The sequence below is a fragment of the Pristis pectinata genome, chromosome 25, assembly GCF_009764475.1.
Source record: "Pristis pectinata isolate sPriPec2 chromosome 25, sPriPec2.1.pri, whole genome shotgun sequence".
Taxonomy (NCBI): Eukaryota; Metazoa; Chordata; class Chondrichthyes; order Rhinopristiformes; family Pristidae; genus Pristis; species Pristis pectinata.
In genome coordinates, this window is record NC_067429.1 from 9,693,261 (window position 1) to 9,711,746 (window position 18,486).

General features: G+C 40.1%; 1 protein-coding gene across 8 annotated transcripts in view; it reads right to left on the reverse strand.

The window, feature by feature from the left end:
* The window catches only part of raraa (retinoic acid receptor, alpha a), a 500,456-nt gene that overhangs the window by 339,323 nt on the left and 142,647 nt on the right, over nt 1–18,486 (reverse strand). For 2 of the 8 annotated variants that reach the window (XR_007958175.1, XM_052038426.1), the window contains exon 1: nt 13,873–14,019. The exons of 3 other annotated variants lie outside the window; for them this stretch is intronic. Coding sequence is in view for 1 of the 5 variants with exons in the window: in XM_052038437.1 (XP_051894397.1) it covers nt 13,873–13,926 (54 nt within the window). In the remaining 4 variants the exon portion in view is untranslated. Of the gene's footprint in view, nt 1–13,872; nt 14,051–18,486 lie in introns of those variants that run through there. 3 more of the 8 variants (XM_052038437.1, XM_052038434.1, XM_052038431.1) reach the window with 3 other exon arrangements.

Genomic DNA, 18,486 nt, shown 5'->3' on the forward strand with positions numbered 1-18,486 from the left:
GTCCTTTGATCCATTTCCTCTGATATATTTGCAAAAACCCAGTTTTTACATTCTGAATTAACCAAGCATCCACAGCCTTTTGTACAAGCATGTTCCAGATTTCTACTCCCTTCTGTGTGACAAGCTCAACACCTTTTATGCGCACTTTGAAAGAGAGAATAACACTGCACCTGTGCTAATCCCCACAGCATCCCATGACCCTGTGATCTCTGTCTCGGAAGCCGATGTCCGAACGTCCTTCAAGAGGGTGAACCCTCATAAGGCATCAGGCCCCGACAGTGTACCTGGCAGGGTACTGAAAACCTGGGCCAACCAACTGGCTGGAGTATTCAAGGAGTATTGAAGAGGTTCCCACCTGCTTCAAAAGGGCAGCAATCATTCCAGTGCCTAAGAAGAGCAGAGTGAGCTGCCTCAATGACCATCACCCGGTAGCACTCACATCTACTGTGATGAAGTGCTTCGAGAGGTTGGTTATGGTTAGAGTTAACTCCTGCCTGAGCAAGGACCTGGACCCACTGCAATTCACCTACCGCCACAACAGATGCAATCTCACTGGCTCTCCACTCTGCTTTGGAGCACCTAGACAACCACAAGACCTACATCAGGCTACTGTTCATCAATTACAGCTCAGCGTTCAACACCATCATTCCCTCAGTACTAATAACTAAGCTCAAAACCTGGGCCTCTGTACCTCCCTTTGCAACTGGATCCTCGACTTCCTTATAGAGAGACCACAGTCGGTGCGGATCGGTAGTAACATCTCCTCCTCACTGACTATCAACACAGGTGCACCTCAAGGATGTGTGCTTAGCTTAGCCCACTGCTCTACTCTCTCTACACTCACGACTGTGTGGCTAGGCACAGCTCAAACACCATCTATAAATTTGCCGATGACACCACTGTTGTTGGTAGAATCGCAGATGGCGATGAGGAGGCCTACAGGAGTGAGATAGATCAGCTTGTTGAGTGGTGTTGCAATGACAGCCTCGCACTCAACATCAGCAAGACCAAGGAACTGCCTGTGGACTTCAGGAAGGGTGAGCAGACTCTAGGCGTCAACATCTCAGAGGATCTATGCTGGGCCCGACACATTGATGCAATCACGAAAAAGCCAGCAGCTCTACTTTGTTAGGAGCTTGAGGAGATTTGTCACGTCATCAAAGACTCTTACAAATTCCTATAGATGTATGGTGGAGAACATTCTGACTGGCTGCGTCACAGCGTAGTATGGAGCCTCCAATGCACAAGATCACAAGAGGCTGCAGAGGGTTATAGACTCAGCCAGCTCCATCATGAGCACAACCCTCCCCACTATCGAGGACATTTCAAGAGGCGGTGCCTCAAGAAGGCGACATCCATCACTAAGGACCCTCACCATCTGGGACATGCCCTCTTCTCATTACTACCATCGGGGAGGAGGTACAGGAGTCTGAAAGACTCAAACTCAATGATTCAGGAACAGCTTCTTTCCCTCTGAAATCAGATTTCTGCATAGTCCATGAACACTCCCTCATAATTCAGCTTTTTTGCACTATATATTTATTTTTGTAATTTATCGATTTTTATGTTTTTGCATTGGACTACCGCCGCAAAACAACAAATTTCATGTCAAATGCCAGTGATAATAGATATGATTCTGAATAATGCAGTGGTCATGATTCTTGTTCTAGATTCCACTCAGATAAAACACTTTTCTTCAACCACCTTAACCTTATGTATCACTAGCAGATCACTCCCTGGCTTCATTCTAAACTGAAAGGAATAAAGTAAACTTTATATAACTAAAAAATGTTCACCAACTTCTTTAGGTATTACTTAATGTTATCTTGTTTGTTCCCCTAAGATGTCAACATACCTAAGACATTGTAAAATCATTTCTCAGATGTAGGAAGAGCAGTCCCAGCAGTCACTTGAATGATTTCTTCCCTTTCAGCACAGAAGTTTTGCTGCTCTCATGGATAAAATAGGTGAAAAGAATGGCAATACGAAATTGCTGGAAAAAAACCCTAAAATCTATCAATTCCTCACTGGAACGTCAACTAAAATTATGTACTAACAGGGAAAATTTCCTCCTTTTCCACGTTTTCTGATTTGTCTGAACTTAATTATTTAAAAAACATCCCTGAGCCCTCGTTACAATCTCTGTCCTCAATCACTCACTTCCTGTGTCTCCAGGATATGTACCTGAAATGATTTCTTGGTTATTATTTTCCACAACTGTGATGTCATATTTGATCCCAAGACGAACTCAGGTACATATCCAGGAAATTACCAACACCACCTGTAAAATGTCAATTGAATTCTGCTCCCATGTTTCAAACTCAAGTGAGATCAACCAACTCACCAAAGATCAGGAGAGTGATGTTTTAAAATGTTTTACTGTTGAAAGTTAGTTTGAAAAGAAAACTAAACCTTACTGTGATAGTTTCAATACAAAGTGGCAAGAAGGAAGCCTACTGAAAACCGAATGCTTTGACTACAGGAAGAGAAGGAAGAAAAGTAGTAAAGAAAGAGGTGGCTAAACTCTCATACCCATTCCCTTCTGCACTAAGCCAAAATCTGGCAAGTCTCCCCTTAACACTATTACAGCACCAGCGACTCGGGTTCAACTCCAGCCACTGCCTGTAAGGAGTTTGTATGTTCTCCCCAAGTCTGTGCGGGTTTCCTCCGGGTGCTCCAGTTTCCTCCCACATTCCAAAGACGTACAGGTTAGGAAGTTGTGGGTGTGCTATGTTGGCGCTGGAAACGTGGCGACATTTGCGGGCTGCCCCCAGAACACTATGCAAAAAGATGCATTTCACTGTGTGTTCCGATGTGCATGCGACTAATAAAGATATCTTAAAAGTACGAGGGTAAGTCTCCAAACACATTAACTGGCCATTGATCTCTCTTCTATTTATGGAGCCTTGCTGTCTTCAAAATGGCTACAGGGTTTGTCCACAAAATTACACTGATAAGTAATTCAATGATTTTGAAGAACCTTTGGCCATCCTAGTGTGCAGGCGTACAAGCTAATGGAAAAACCTTTGATTTTGTTTATTCTGATTCTAAAATAAAGCAAAATTGAAATTCTCAGTTTACTGTAACTGTTTTAGCCTTGACCATCCTTTCATATAAAAGGGAAACTGAGAATGTTGCTGTAAAAAGTGATAGATGAGTATGAAATCTGGGCTGGTCGTGAATGATAGTCTCACCGTGGGAATAGACTACAACAGTGTAAGTTGAAACTGATCCATCGCTATCCCCTTTTCCAATTTAGAAATAATTCTCCCTTTAGGCTCCCCTAATACCACGCACCATTCCTCATCAAAGAGGTCATTCAACTGACCTACTCCCTGACCTCTGCCAATCCCACGCTGGACATGACTGCTTGAGGCCATGAAAAAACCTCAAGGGATTCTACATTTTTCTTTATATTCCCAAATGATTTTGCACAACAAATTCTCCCGAGTGAAATTAAACAGCTAAAAACATTCATCTTAATGGTCTGTCACAGATATATCAGTACATTAGAATTGCAGAATTTAACACCTAATCCCATTTACAACTGGGAATCTGAAGAATGATGAAATTCTTCCTGCAAGACATTATCAATTTTGCTTGGGCGGATTTTCTACTTGTTTCACTTCTTTTGAAATATTTTACAAGGTTTCCAATCCAAGTGGTCTCAAAGAATAGTACAACTGTTAATGTTGCCTATTCTAGGAGAAGCAGAGCTGATAATACAAGGGAAACAAGGTTGCACTTGAGACAGTCAGACTGTGAGGCTCTCTCCCACGGGTACTGTGAACTCAGCTAAAAGCAAACAAGTGAAAGTACTAGATTGCACCTCTGCTTTGGGAGGAATAAACTGCAGTAACAGAGCCACAGTGAGTGCTAAAGATAAGACAGAGAATTCTACAATGTATTTCCACTCCACATGATAATTGTGCAAGACGAACAGAAAAAGCAATAAAACCGCCATGTTACAGCCTTTGTACTTGGGGAAAGAAAAGGGGCATGGTTTGGCCAATCAATTACAGTGGTAATTGGTTTATCTTCCAGTAGGTTCAGTGTCTTGAGCAGAAATGCATTCACATCAAAGGAAATGGACCAAGTTGTTTCAAATTACAGCCTTTCAGCCCAAATTAGGTAGTTAAAAACCAAAGGACAAAATAGGAACATAAACTGATGTTTCTTTTATTCCTTTCATTCCATCACAGGTCCCATCCAGAAATAGAGGTACGCCATCAGTTCTGTACAAGTTCAGTATTTGTAACAGGCTGCCCTAATGGCAATTTGACAAATTGATTATTGCCATTGGTTTGTCACAGAAGATTTATAATGAATTGGAATCATTTAATCAACACCTCCCTGCAAAGGTGATGACATCTGCAGGCAAAACTGCAGCTGGGTGCTCTATGGCTGTCAACAGTATATTCCAAAAGGCAATTTTTAGAGACAAAAGATTTGCTCATTGCAGTTGTGTCTATATGCTTTTGAAGAACTGACTGGAGCAATTTGGGGGAAGGGTCCATTTGATTAGAAAATTGCAAATGTAACTTCTTGATATTCAAAAAGGGGAGATAGAATGGCCTACTCCTGCTCCTTGTTCATATATAGGGGTAATGTACAGAAAGCTGCAGTACAGTTTATTTGCCAAATAAAATGTTAAGTGGCAAGAATTGAATCTAAAAAAAACATATTTCTACATCTTTTCCGTATGATACTGACTCTTCTAAAAATACTAGGGTATAGTTCTTAATGTGCCTTGATGTTTTCAGTACCTCGCTCAAGTAGCCATTCTTCTTGAAAAGTAAGGATCCTTAGCCTATTCATCTAAGTGATGCATCACAATCAGGCACAACTTGGTGCACTTTCAACTATTGTCACTGATTACTCTATGACTCTATGATTAGCCATCTATAGAAATCAGACAGTACTTTCCCCTCCCAAGCCCAAGGGCCACAGTCCGCACTATTATATTAAGCAAGATTGGTATTAACACGTTTCAGCAACATTGCTGATTTTGCTTATTCTTCCCTGCAGGATATGTTCTTATTGAATTTCCAACCAAGTTCAGTACTACCATTAGTATAGCAGGTAAGACTGCAGTTTGTGGTCCCAGGTAACTCTCATCATGTTTCCAACAGTGCTTGAGAATCATCCTCAGTAAATTCACTACTGTGTAATTAACCCCGGCACAATTAGGGCCCAGTACTGATATTTCAGGACCTGCAAGATTCTCACTTTTAGAAAAGATTTGTTGCAAATTAATACTCTAAGAGCGGTATTGATAAGCTGTGCCACACATTCTAATCAGAAATGATAATGGTATAATTTGAATTGATAAGAAAATATTCTATTTGCAAGGCCTTTTCCTCCCAGCAGAAGATTCTAAACTACAGTTTACTATTCAATAAAACAGAATCTGATGCTTTCTTGTGAATTGAGACACGATTTCTTTCACTTAAATTATCTCTTCCCTTCACATTGCAAAGTGCAGAAAACAAAAACTATGACCCGGAACAGATGAACTAACTGTGGCAATGCACAATATACCTTGAAAAGGAGAACTCAAACAAAAAGTGAAATAGTACATGAACAATTTAAAAATAATTGTGTGTGAATTATAGGATGAAAAGCTGATAAAAGTCACTGATGGACTTGAGCTCATTTTTGCTGCATATTCTATTGATTTCATCAGAATCACTTTGTTGTGTCCCAACATTTGTAATTTATTCCTATCCTTCATTCCACAGCCATATAGTTTTAAAATGTCCTCATCAAAACAAGAATTCTCCACCAATGTACAGGACACCCTACACCATTTCAAATTAAATCCTCAAAATAGCTTGTTGCTTCTAACAGTTAAAGAGCATTAAAAAGTGAATCAATATTTAATTATCAGCACAACAACTGATAAATTCTATTCCTTCTGACTTTCAAATTGCAAATTTTGTTTGCTTAAGAAGTGCAGTTAAGAAACTGGCCATTGCACCCACCAGCTGATGATGCAATTTGTTCTTTTAAGGGTTTCTGCTTTTCCTGTTCATCAAAAGCTCTGAGCACTTCTTCAGGATTCCAGTAAATAATCTACATTGACAGCTCAGTGCAGTACTGTGGGAGATGCAGCTCATTCTCATGAAAAATTAAACTCAACTGCCGTTTATCATTAGAATTCCAATGATACTGGTCACAGCAGAACGGATGTTCCCAGTGGTCAATATTCCTCCCTCAACACCATTATAAAAAACACATGAACTGCTAAAACAACTCGTTGCTGATAATAGGATCTTTATGTGTTGAAATGGCAGATTAACTTAAGTACTAACTGCACTCCAAAGCAATTCATTTTATGCAGACTACTTTAAGATATTATTGAGATAGCTTACTTCCTTTTCTTTAAACCAGAGGGCAGTTCACTCCCATTAAACTATACTGACATAACTTACTGGACAAGGGATCAGAGAGAGAATAAAAGCTGCCAATATACAACATAATGAAATAAATTGAACTATCTTGAAGATATAAATAACCCCATTGGAGGTCTTTGGGTATTCTTTCTAAGTTTATTTGTTGTCAGTTTCATGATCTGCACTCCTTTGTTAATTGTTCATTGCAGATTACATAGAAGTTTCAGGTATAACTCAAAGGTGTCTTGTGAAGCAATCAATAAATGCTGATTAAAGTGTTAGTGATTCAGCATAGTGAAGCACTGGAATGTTTATAGTGCTGATGGGGCACCTGCCCATTCATTCGCACATGATGTGTGCACCATCACATTTTTGAGAGGAAATTAATTACAAATTCCTTTAAGCACAGGTTAGATGTAATAATTGACTTTATAATGACTTAATTAGAAGTATAATCCCATTGCCAGTCGATGACCCTTCCTCATTGCATGCACTCCCCTCCTGCTCCCCATCACTCTGCCTCCTGCAACAAACCAATACCACAACGTTTAAAAGCGAAAAAGAAACAGCAGATGCTGGAAAAAAAATCAGATGATGCAGGAAAAACCCAGCAGCTCAGGTAGCATCTGCGGAGAAAGAAATAACGGAAAAGTATAAAAACTGTAAATAAAATGTCATCGGTTTGAAATGTTAACTGTGTTTTTCTCTTCACTTTCTCTTTGTCTGACCTGCTGAGTACATACTGCATTTTCTATTTTTCTATCATATTGTTTGATTCTCTCAGAAAAAATATTTTGCTCTTTTCCACATTTGGAACCCTTTACAGATTATTGAAAACTCTCCTGGCAAACAAGTAGTTCTGGAGCACTTGGGTTCTAATTCTTGTCCACATGTTGATTAGCACAGTTACAAGAAAACTCTCATAACTTTTTGGAGACACAAGAGATTCTGCAGATGCTGGAAATCTGGAGCAACACACATGAAATGCTGGAGGAACTCAGCAAGTCAGGCAGCATCTATGGAGGGGAATGAACAGTCGACGTTTCGAGCCAAGACCCTGATACCAGTCCTGATCAAGGTCTCGACCTGAAACGTCGACTGTTTGTTTCCCTCCATAGATGTTGTCCGACCCGCTGAGTTCCTCCAGCATTTTGTGTGTGTTGTTTCGTCACTTTTTAACCTGTTCCATGAAAATGGATTTGTACACAGCAGAACTGTTGACTTAGTTTGATGTCATTTGCCTATGCCTGCCTGACTACGGGTGATGAAAAAAAATGACCATACATGAAATGGTGTATCATGAAGAGTATCCTCTACTTTAATAAGGCACCTTTTTTGACTGAGATGATGGAGAGCACAGTACAACACATATGAGCAATTCCAAAAATGATGGCATGGTGACAGTAGTCCTTCAACATCTTTGTTAAGTGGTTCTTCTTCACAGCTAAGCCTAAACAGCAATAGCCAGTAGTTATCAAACTCAGTGAAACATCACCACTGAGACTCAACTTATTCTCCTTGCACATCTATAAGCTTACTGTCCAGTAAAGGAGTGGAGGGAAATGGGAGCAGTGGGCAGGTGGGGAAAGGAAGGGTGAGGAAGGTTAAAGTGTTCAGCCACTCCCAACTCAATCAAATCCAGCATCATATGAGCTACACTCTACAGTTACTTGTTTTATACAGAATTATTTCAGCAAAGTCAAAAAGCATACCCAAATACCTAAGTCCCTGAGCATTCTGGATGCTTACACATGGGAACCTTAACTTCTCAGACAATTGAAAAATCCAGTACTAGATCACATGACATGACAAAATATTCCACGAGGCATTAATCCAAGATGGTGTAATTTCAAAGGTCTGATCAATTGGCTGGTATCCATTTATTCTTGAGGACAATATAAAGGAACAAAAATTCATAATGTCTAATTAAACAACTTTGAGATCATGGATAAAATCCAAAATTAAAATGTACTTTACAAGAAAACTTGTATTCTCAATCCCAATGAAACACAAATTGGAATAATTAAGATTAATAAAAAGGGGCAGTACGATGGCAGAGCGGTTAGTGCTGCTACCTCACAGCTCTGGAGACTCTTGAGCTGTGTGTTGTGTTGAGCTCCGTGACCACGTGGATTTACCTTGGATGCTGGTTCCTTCCAATGGGCCACAGACTTGCTAGTTGGTAGATTATTGGTGTAGGTGGGTGGCAGGAAGTGAGTGGAAGAAGTGGGTTCTCAATGGTTGGTGGGCCAAAGGGCCTGATTACATGCAATACGACTCTCTTTAGTTCACCTCATACAATGTAAAGTATTTGGTATGAAGTGGATAGTTAATTATGCGAGTGGTGTTTTGTCTATTGTTAGGTTTGAGAAACAAATTCTGTCAATGGCTCAGTAAGTATACCCAGTAACTAGCTGAATCCTGTATACCAGGGAGAGGGACAGCAAAAGAGAGGTGATGAGAATAGAACGGAAGCAGAGAAAGGATTATAAAGAGGGAAGCTGTGAAGAGTAGGAAGGGAAAATACATAGGAGAGGGAGCAGAGAAATTAACTGATTACATAAACCAATAGTTTTGAAAAAAGGCTTTCTGTGGCTTTAGTAAAAGATGGAGGCAGATTATCAGTGATGGGAGAGTTCACAGGTAAGAAAGAGGACCGAAAACACACACAATGAAATAAGATGCATACTTGCACACAAGGGTTAATAAAGCTCACAGAGCCTCTTACTCTAAGTGCCATAAAAAATGTAACTACGTAGGTATTCAAATGAGTAAAAAACCAACATCAATCCTCAAATTAGGATTAGTTGTACATTTGTGCTGAAAGTGGAGCTGGCATTAAGAACGTAGTTACAGGAAACAATTGAGAACCACGACTGTGAGTACAGCAAAGATCTTTTAGATTAGTGGTAGTGCTACTGCATTAATACAAAGCAGCAGCAAGGAATGTGCATTGAAAATCATGGTTTAAGAAGGCTGACAAGTAGGAAAAAAGTGAAAAAATTTTCTGAGCAGGGAGCAGAATTTGTGTAAATCACAGCTAGGCACTGTTAAATTTTAGCAGTTAATCAGTAAGCAATAGAACTCTAAACAGAAGTTTCAGCTAAGGCAGCCAAGACCTCTGAGCTTCACATTCCAACAGCAGTCGATGGCTTCCAAATAAAGTTCCTGTATGACCAGAACAATACATCATGTGCCTTACACAAATATACAATGGACAATTACAGGAACTGGACCATGTTTTTGCTAATTTTATGTTACACAAGATCGGTTAGCAATATCGGACAAAATTGTTTCTTTCTCTCAATTCTTGTTTCTATCCTGCCCCTCTCCTCTGTATGATGGAACTGACTTGTCACTCGAGTTATGAAGTATTACAAGCCACAAGATGCAGACATACCAGAGACCGTGTGAGAATTAAAGCAGGACAATGTTTTTGGGTTGTACCCAAGGAAGAACCTCATCATGAGCAACTACAAAACAACAAAGACTTCTATTCAAAAAATCTTCAGAAAATGGATCTCAACGACATTTTTTTTGAAAAAGACAATAGCAAACATTATTTTAGAAATGTTGTAAATATAGCTCAGCTCAACAGTAGATAATATCAGGAAATTAGGTAAACTCCTTCAGTCTTGACAGGCCATATTGTCGACTTCCTTTGGGGTACACCTTTATGTAATCATTGCAAAAGGAAAATGTGTGTCCTAATCCCTGGTGGATGGTCTGCATTGGGACAGCATAGAAAAGTACAGGTACAATATTTCTAAAATTGTCAGCTTTGCTGCTCGGATGCAATGAGAACATGCAAATGTATAGCCAATCCAAAATGTGAAAATTCATTTCACATCTCACAACAGATGTCCTGCACAGAATTTCTCCCAGTAGCCCAGTTTTCTCTACCTTCACCCTTTTTTCTATAGGTGGAAACATAAATTCTGTGGATAACAAGTGCCCTGTGGCACCTTTACCAACAAACTAACTAATGATAAACCATATAATAACTGAAGATCACAGCAATGTGAGAAACGGTCCTCATTAAACGTCCAAGCTAACATCTCAGCAAGAGTCACTGAATATCATCAAAAATGGAAATCATGAATGATTTTGAATCTAGGAATGCAAACACTGACAGAAGAAGCCCCTGTGCCTTGTTTCCCTCCAAATGACACCAGCTGGTATCAGTAAACTCAGCAAGGGTCATTACCACTGAACTTCGCACTTACCAAATTTGGATGGTTCAGTACATTTGCTTACCAAGAGCAAAAAAATGTCATTTTATTTCACTGTTTTCTCCTAGTAACAGTGTGTGGTATAAATATTAAAGAATAGATAGGGATCGCAACAGCTTTACTGGACCAGTTGATAGATAAGACAACTGGGAGTGAAAGCCAGTTTGGCTCATGCCAGTCCTCTCAATTTTAGGGTTATTTATATTATTGATGAAAAAAAAATCAGGAAGCCAGAAAACCAGGTGCTGAAATAGTTAATTAAATATACGAGTAAAACATAAATAGGTTTCGATCTCTTATTTTGGTTGCCAGCCTCCAACTCCAGCGACAGTCAAATGTTGCTGGCAGCAAATCTACGAGCAACCTGCCAGATTCTTAAGATGCGCAGCCAAGAAAATCAGGTTTTTAGTGGCCTCCTGATTATAGTGGGATCTGCCTGGACTCAGTAAATGTGCCGTTCCAGTTACAGCATGTTTTGGTAGTTACGCTTATACAACAGCAAAATATCACACATGCACAAAGATATTCTCTTTAATTATTATTTAGCATACTGCATGCAGACTGTATGCATTACTGTATGTACAGAATGGGGGTACTGCAAAATACCTGATTATCAAGGAAAACAGGCTGCACTATTACAAGTACAGGAAGAGAGCACAGGTAACTTACCCTCCCAATATTCAAGCTGAAGTATTATAATCATCAAATTGCAGATAATTCTCAACTTGGAAGGAGACCATTTGGCCCGTCAGATCTATGGAGGTTGAAGAAGAGCTACCCAAGGGAAGGGAAATAGATAAATAGCAAAGACCTATCTAGCCCTTCATAATTCATATCATTTAAGCGATCTCCTCAGTTCCAGATGAAACTCTAGCTTATCCAATCTTTCCTCAGCTGTACTTTTCCACTCCTGGCAACATCTTCATCAATCTCCCCTGCACCCTATCCAGTGCAATCACATCTTTCCTGTAATGAGGTGACCAGAACTGTGCATGGTACCCAAAAATGTTTAACTAATAAAGTGTAATCTATAATTTAAGTGATCCCTGCTCCTACTCTGCAAGCCTCAGCTAATAAAGGAAAGCACTGCATATGTTTTTAACCACCTTTCTGACCCTTCTTATCATGCACTCCACAGTCTCTTTGTTCCTCTGCTGAGTACTGAACCTAGTAGAACCCCAGTAATAAAACAGCCTTGCAGTCACAAAATCACCCATCAATCATTATCTTTTGCTTCCTGCCAATGAGCCAATATCAGATCCACTTGCCATTTTCCCACAAATCCTTTGGGGTTTTAAATTTTTGACCGGCCTACCACATGGGACCTTGTCAAAAGCCTTGCTGAAATCCAAGAAGATATCATAAAATTCCCACCTCTTGTTGTATTCCCCTCAAAGAAATTCAATTTTTGCATAAATAAGACCTTGACTTAACAAATCCATGGTGACTGTGCCCAATTAACATCTGTGCATTTCTAAAAAGAAAAGGTTGAACTGCCCTTTAGAACCAATTCCAATAATTTTCCCACCTGATGGGTCTGGGCAGTGGATAGTGGGAGGTTGTTGCCAACGGTGGAGGGCTCAATGACTGGAGGTGTAAAGGAGAAAATAATTAAGAGCAACAGAGAACTCTTCTGTGCAGTGAGTATTTGGAATCTGTAATATACAGCCTGCAGATGCAGTGGAGACAGGTTCCACTACGGCCTTTGAGGGAAATATGGTGGTGAAAAATTTAAGGCCATGGAGAAAAACTGGTGTGTACTACCAGAGAGTTGCTCTGCTAGAGACATGATGGGCCAAATGGCTTCCTTCTGTAATGATTCTACAACTCGATGATTCTATAAATAGCTGCTCGTCATGCATGAAGCCCAACAGTGAGTGCTGATGACCTGATTAACCTCAAGGGGAATCCCGGCCAAGTCTTTTCCTTTTCTCACAAATATTCATTCAAGCGATTTGTTAAGGAGAATCTCCATTTTTATAGCACCTTCCATGTCCTCTGGCATCCCAAGTTCAACAGCCACAGAATTGTTTTAGGAGTGTATGCTTTTGTTTTGTGTGCACAAGCAACACCCAATCCTTACAGGAAGGTTCCATAAAAAACAATGAGGCAAACAACCAGTTTTTCTGGAATTCAATTGGACAATTTCCTCCTCCCTAATTTAGGAATACTTAAATCTTTTGTAACAACACTGCTACTACCTCAGTTGACAATGGCTAACTCAGCAAATTCTTGAAAGCCAGTAAGGGATCCATATAACTACTTCAGCTTAAGATCATTTTTTAAATTTATTTAACACAGAGCAAAAGATTGATAATCAGACAGAGACACAAGAGACTGCAGATGCTGGAATCTAGAGCAACAAATAATCTGCGGGAGGAACTCAGCCCTTTGAGCAGCATCTAAAAGGGATGGGGGAAGGAGTTGTCGACGTTTCAAGTCAAAACCATGCATCGGACAGTCCAGTGCAAGTTACCATTCTTAAAAGTTGATATACTATTTTACAAACCTAATAATACAAATCGTTACAGGATAAATTCACCAATATTACTGGACAGTCTTGCAGGTTTGAAAAGCATTGTCTTACCCCATTTCCAACCAGTACCTGTTTGAGTATCCTTCCCAGTGGGAGAATGGTGAATTTACTGTAATGGACAACACATTGAGAGCTGCTGATTGAAACAGACAGTAGCCCAATTTGCCGTTCTAGATATGGCATATTACCAAATCCTCCCAATGTGATAAAATGATTAGTCTGAATTAAATATTCTCTCCTTTTAAGCTCTAAAAACCCATACGTGCCCAGAAATACAGCACAATATTTAGCTTATACATTTTCTTCCACAACACTGTGCAAATCTTAATCTATGACTAAAAGTACTGCACAACTATTAGTGGAGTTCATGGACTTTGACAGACAATAAAAGTATTTCTCAAGAAAGTTGCTTCAGCTTAAATGTTAATTTACAAAAACTTCAAAAAATTAAATCCAACCAAGAAACCAAGTAAAACGTGACACAGTCCTATAACTCATAACCTAATAAGTATAACATCTGTTTTTTTCACAAGACAAAAATTAATTTTCATCAGCCAACTACAGCAACCACAGCAAACAAAGTAAAACTTAAAAGAGAACTGGAAGATAGCGAGGCCTAAATTGTACAAGCTGAGTAATAAAGCTCTATACACATTTGCACCCCCCTCCACCCTCCCCACAAAAACGCAACTACCCAATAGCTACATACCTTCACAGGCCTCAGAGACTTACTGAATAAAAAAATGTGTCCAAGCTGAAACATTCACACCTAAATCACTATATTTTAAAAAAGCCAAAGAAAAGTACAGCTGTTAGACCAACACAGGCCGGGGAAGGAAATCTGCTTCACCAACTCTTCAGAATCTGCCATTAATCTGCACATCCTGTGTTATGCTCCACCTCTGCTTCCTAAGGACAGCAGAAGTCATAAGACCCAGACCTGCAGTGCGCATGGGTGCCAGCAGCAGCAGAGAGTCTTGTCTGTATGCCAGTGGTTCTAGTGTGGCGTGCATTCAGCCGTAAATCACAATGTCAGCTTGAGTCACAGTCACCCTGCTTAAGCGGATTTGACATTTACAGCAGAAAGCGAAAGAGAAAAGAGAGAGAGGGAGCGTGAGCAAAAGAGAGAGAGAATGAGAGTGTTCTGAACACGACTACTAATACAAGTGAAGGTTACTGTGTTTGCTTTGGAGAGTTTTACTCCTTCATTGACATAAATCAGTAACTGCCTGACATCTGTTCCTGGTATTTGTATCAACTTGCTCTGCTCTAGTTTCTGACCAAGCAATAACAATGTGGTTATAATGAATATTATAACGTGTTTAGTGCTGCAGGAAGGGAACAACACTACTGATTAAACCACGAGGTGCAGCTGAAGTACTTGAAATCATCTCTCAAGGAGCCTACTCCAGCACAGCTACGACAGAACATTTATTATAATCATTAGTAGACGCAGGGGAGGAGGGAGGGTGGGTGGGGTGAGGAGAGGGGGTGGGGAGCAAACACAAGTCAAAAGAAATCATTTAACAACTTGCACAGCCCCACTCCTGACCTCTAAACTTGTTCCAGGTGTGATATTTGTCCTAAACGACTGCATCTTTACATTTATCAGATTTTCTGTTCTGCTTCTGAAGATCAGTCTGCACGTGTTGTCATTTCCCTTTCCTTTTAAATATCTGGAGTTGAAACTCATTACGACGGGTAGGGCTTCTGAAAGGCCGAACATATGGGACTAGTTTCCAAAGTTTATTTTGATAAAATTCGCAGCTTTATTGATGTCACACATTTTTGTACAGCTACTCTGAATATTAAGTTTCTAACACAAAGGAATGCAGCCAATGCAGCCAGAGCACGTGCTGCACGTTTGTTCTGTAAAAATCGTAAGGCCGTCAATTCTTCCTGCTTCTGCTGACATCGAGAGCAATCAGAGAAACTCTTTTGAACAGTTATTTCCTTTTGGGCGGATGAGATGGGGGAAATGAGGGAGTTCTCATCTTCATGGTGAACACACTTTTGCACTCAACTTTCTGGAAGAGATCAGCACCGTATGTGGCATTGAAATATCAAAATATGAAATCGAAAGGAATCCAAGGATATTACTGGTCACAAGACTCAATATGTCCAATCACAGTAAAACAGCAATGACAAAACAAACAGAATGCTCAACATTTGAAAATTACTATTGATGATATTAGTGAATGAATGTTTAGTGCATCAACTTAATCTTGCTTTCTTTAAGCATTTTCAAATTTCCAGACAAAACAGTATGACGAGGAAATGACATCATTTGCTTTCTGCATGTTTTGTTTAATGTGGTTTTTGCCTTACTTTGATCTTGCATATCAGAGCTCCGTGGTACTACAGCTACAACAGAGTTCCAAATGTTCTCCAATGTACTGAGTAATCACACTGCATCACTCAGAACATCTCGCTGAACTCTTTTGAGGGGAGGAGCAGTTGCATCAGTACTGAGATGTATCCATCGGACAAGACGCCACCATTAATTACACCAAAATTCTCAAAAACAAAGAACATGTTATCTGTTCTGGACGCTAGTCACAGTGATCCATGCTACCATAGTTGCATTCAGGAAATCATCCATGATCGGGAGCCAAGAGACTATGAAAAAGGAATGGCAAGATGCAGGTGGTGTTAGAGGAGGACGACAGAGAGTGAACTTGCTCTCTACAGCCCACCCCCATACCAACATACTTGCAAGTAGTCTGCTTTTAAAAAAATATGCAAAGTAGAACTTGTCTGGTGCCCAGATCATGACATTAATCTGGGCCACCAATTTAATCATACTTTTATCCTTGATTACCCAGTCTAATTAAGAATTCCACCAATTTTTTTTTAGCAGTGTCCCATGAGGACTGGAAAGGTAGCATCAGTCCTCCCTTATAGCAACAACGATGTCCAGGGCAGGAAGAAGTTATGCCCCAACCAGGCCAATCGAGAAGTCCAAAGACTAAAGCAGAAACACTCAAGTTACAGCAGATGCTTACAAGAAAAAATGCAAATATTTGGGAGCTTTGGATCTGTCAAAAAACTATCTACCTCTTGACAGTTCCGCCAAATGGATGCTGTTTTTATTCAATCTCATTAAAAGCACTTTAATCGGTGATAGATTAACGGTATACAGCATATGTAGTCCAAGGCATCCTTAAGAACATGCTGTGCCACGTGATGTGACTTTGATCTATTGTTATGCTAGTCTTACTGTTTAGTTAAGAGCTTTCTGCCTTCAATAAGGTGCTCACTTGATAGCTCTACTTCTGTTATTTGCCTTAACAAGCATCAGCAGAAAGTGTCTACAGACACTACAGTGCATAAGGATGAATTAATGTGCTCATTGAAGGGAAAGAGAATGTAGCCATTTTGATTAAATGAGCAGATCAGTTCTAGAGCACAATAGTCACTCTCTTACTTCTTCATTGTATGTTACAATAAAGAGGATCTCTGGACTTAATAGCTTTCCAAAGACTTATGGGCGAATCAACATAATCAGAATAGATGATAACCAATCTGATGTGCTGCAGGCACAGTACTGTATGGTTGCTGACAATGGAAATGCACTGCTACCAAAAAGCTGTTGTCTGGAGGAGCGATTCTGAACAGCATAATGAATGTCAGTATTTAGTAGAGACACAAGAGACTGCGGATGCAGGAAAATATAGCAACAAACAAGATGCTGGAGGAACTCAATGGGTCAGGCAGCATCTGCAGAGGGAAATGGACAGTCAAAGTTTCAGGTCGAGACTGTTGGATAAGGGTTTTGAACATGTTCAGAGGGCAAAGTCATGATTAAAAGAAGCAGGCACAGGTCACTATAAAGAGCAGGAAACAAGGTTAGAAGAATAAAAATGGAGGCAGTTGAAAATCATCTGGAACCTGGAGCGATAAGGTGAAAATCATTCCGGAAAACCCAATTCCATAATAGTCAGACCTTAAATAGACCACTGAAACTGCAGAAATCTGATAAAACCTAGAAAATACTTTCACACCTCTTAATTTTAGACACCATCTTGAGAGAGTCAAAAGAAATGATTAGACATACACAGCAACTTTACTAATGTTGGTAAATGACAGTGGTTGTTTAGTTAGCAACTACTGTGCAGCATCTTTCTCAAATTAGGCCACCCACAGAAATTCACCTTTAGATATATCATATGATGGCATGCAAACTGTGATCTTAATTGGTTCACAACAGACCAAACCTCTGTGTAAACTGGTGTCAAGCAAGGCTGAACCATCTCCCCAACATTTTATTTTCAAATTTTTTCACTGCAATACTTCAGCTCACCTCCTACAAGCTTCCCCCTGGAGTGGAGCTAATCCGCAGAACAAATGAGAAAATGTTCAATCTATGTCACATCCACTCCAGAACCAAGGTCACTCAAGTTCCATAATGGAACTGCAGTATACCAACAACAGTAAAATACATGGAAAAAGGAGCAAGAGTAGGCAATTCAGCCTTTCAAACCTGCTTGATATGACCATGGCTTATCCACCATCTCAATGCCATATTCCTGTTCTGTTCTCACAACTCTTGATGCCTGCTGTGCCTATACATCGATCTCCATCCAAAATATATTCAATGGCTTGGCCTCCACAACCTTCTGAGGTAGACAATTCTGCAGAAACACCACATTCTGAGTGAAAAAATTTCTCTCTCTGGTCACATCATGGTTCAGATGCAGTTGGACCTCAAAAGCTTGTGAAGCCAAGTTACTGAATGCATTTACAAAGGAGATAGACAGACTTTATGACACAAAAACAATTAGGCTCTCTCTTTCCCCAATACTAATCCCAGTACCCTACAAGTCAAAACCTGCTTCTCCTGCACTTTTCTCTGAGTTATACATTCATCTCCCTGATCTCATTAACCCACAGTCTGTTCGTGGCCCAGGTAGTAATCCAGAGATTAAGTTTTGGGGTTCTGCTTTTTAAATTAGACCCTAGATCCTCAACTATCAGCAGAAATCTTTTTCTTAGCCCTACCTATAGCCCTGTTACCTACATGGATCGTGGTGCCTGAATCTTCTCACCTCTCACCAAGTTCCTTCCTAGCGCAAAGATGTCCCTTACCCTGGCACCAGTAGGCATCACAGAATTCGGGTCTCATGCTCTTGGCTGCAGAGACCATACTGTCCCCTACTATAGCCACCCTTTTTTGTTTTTAAAAAACTGTCTCCACTGGATCAGCTGCATGCACTATATAGTGGCAGTCAGTATGCTTGCCTTCCCGTAGTCCCTACACTTAGCTTTAAGGGCAGGAGGAACAGGTACAAGTATAGAGGCTCTTGTAATACTACCTCCTGGA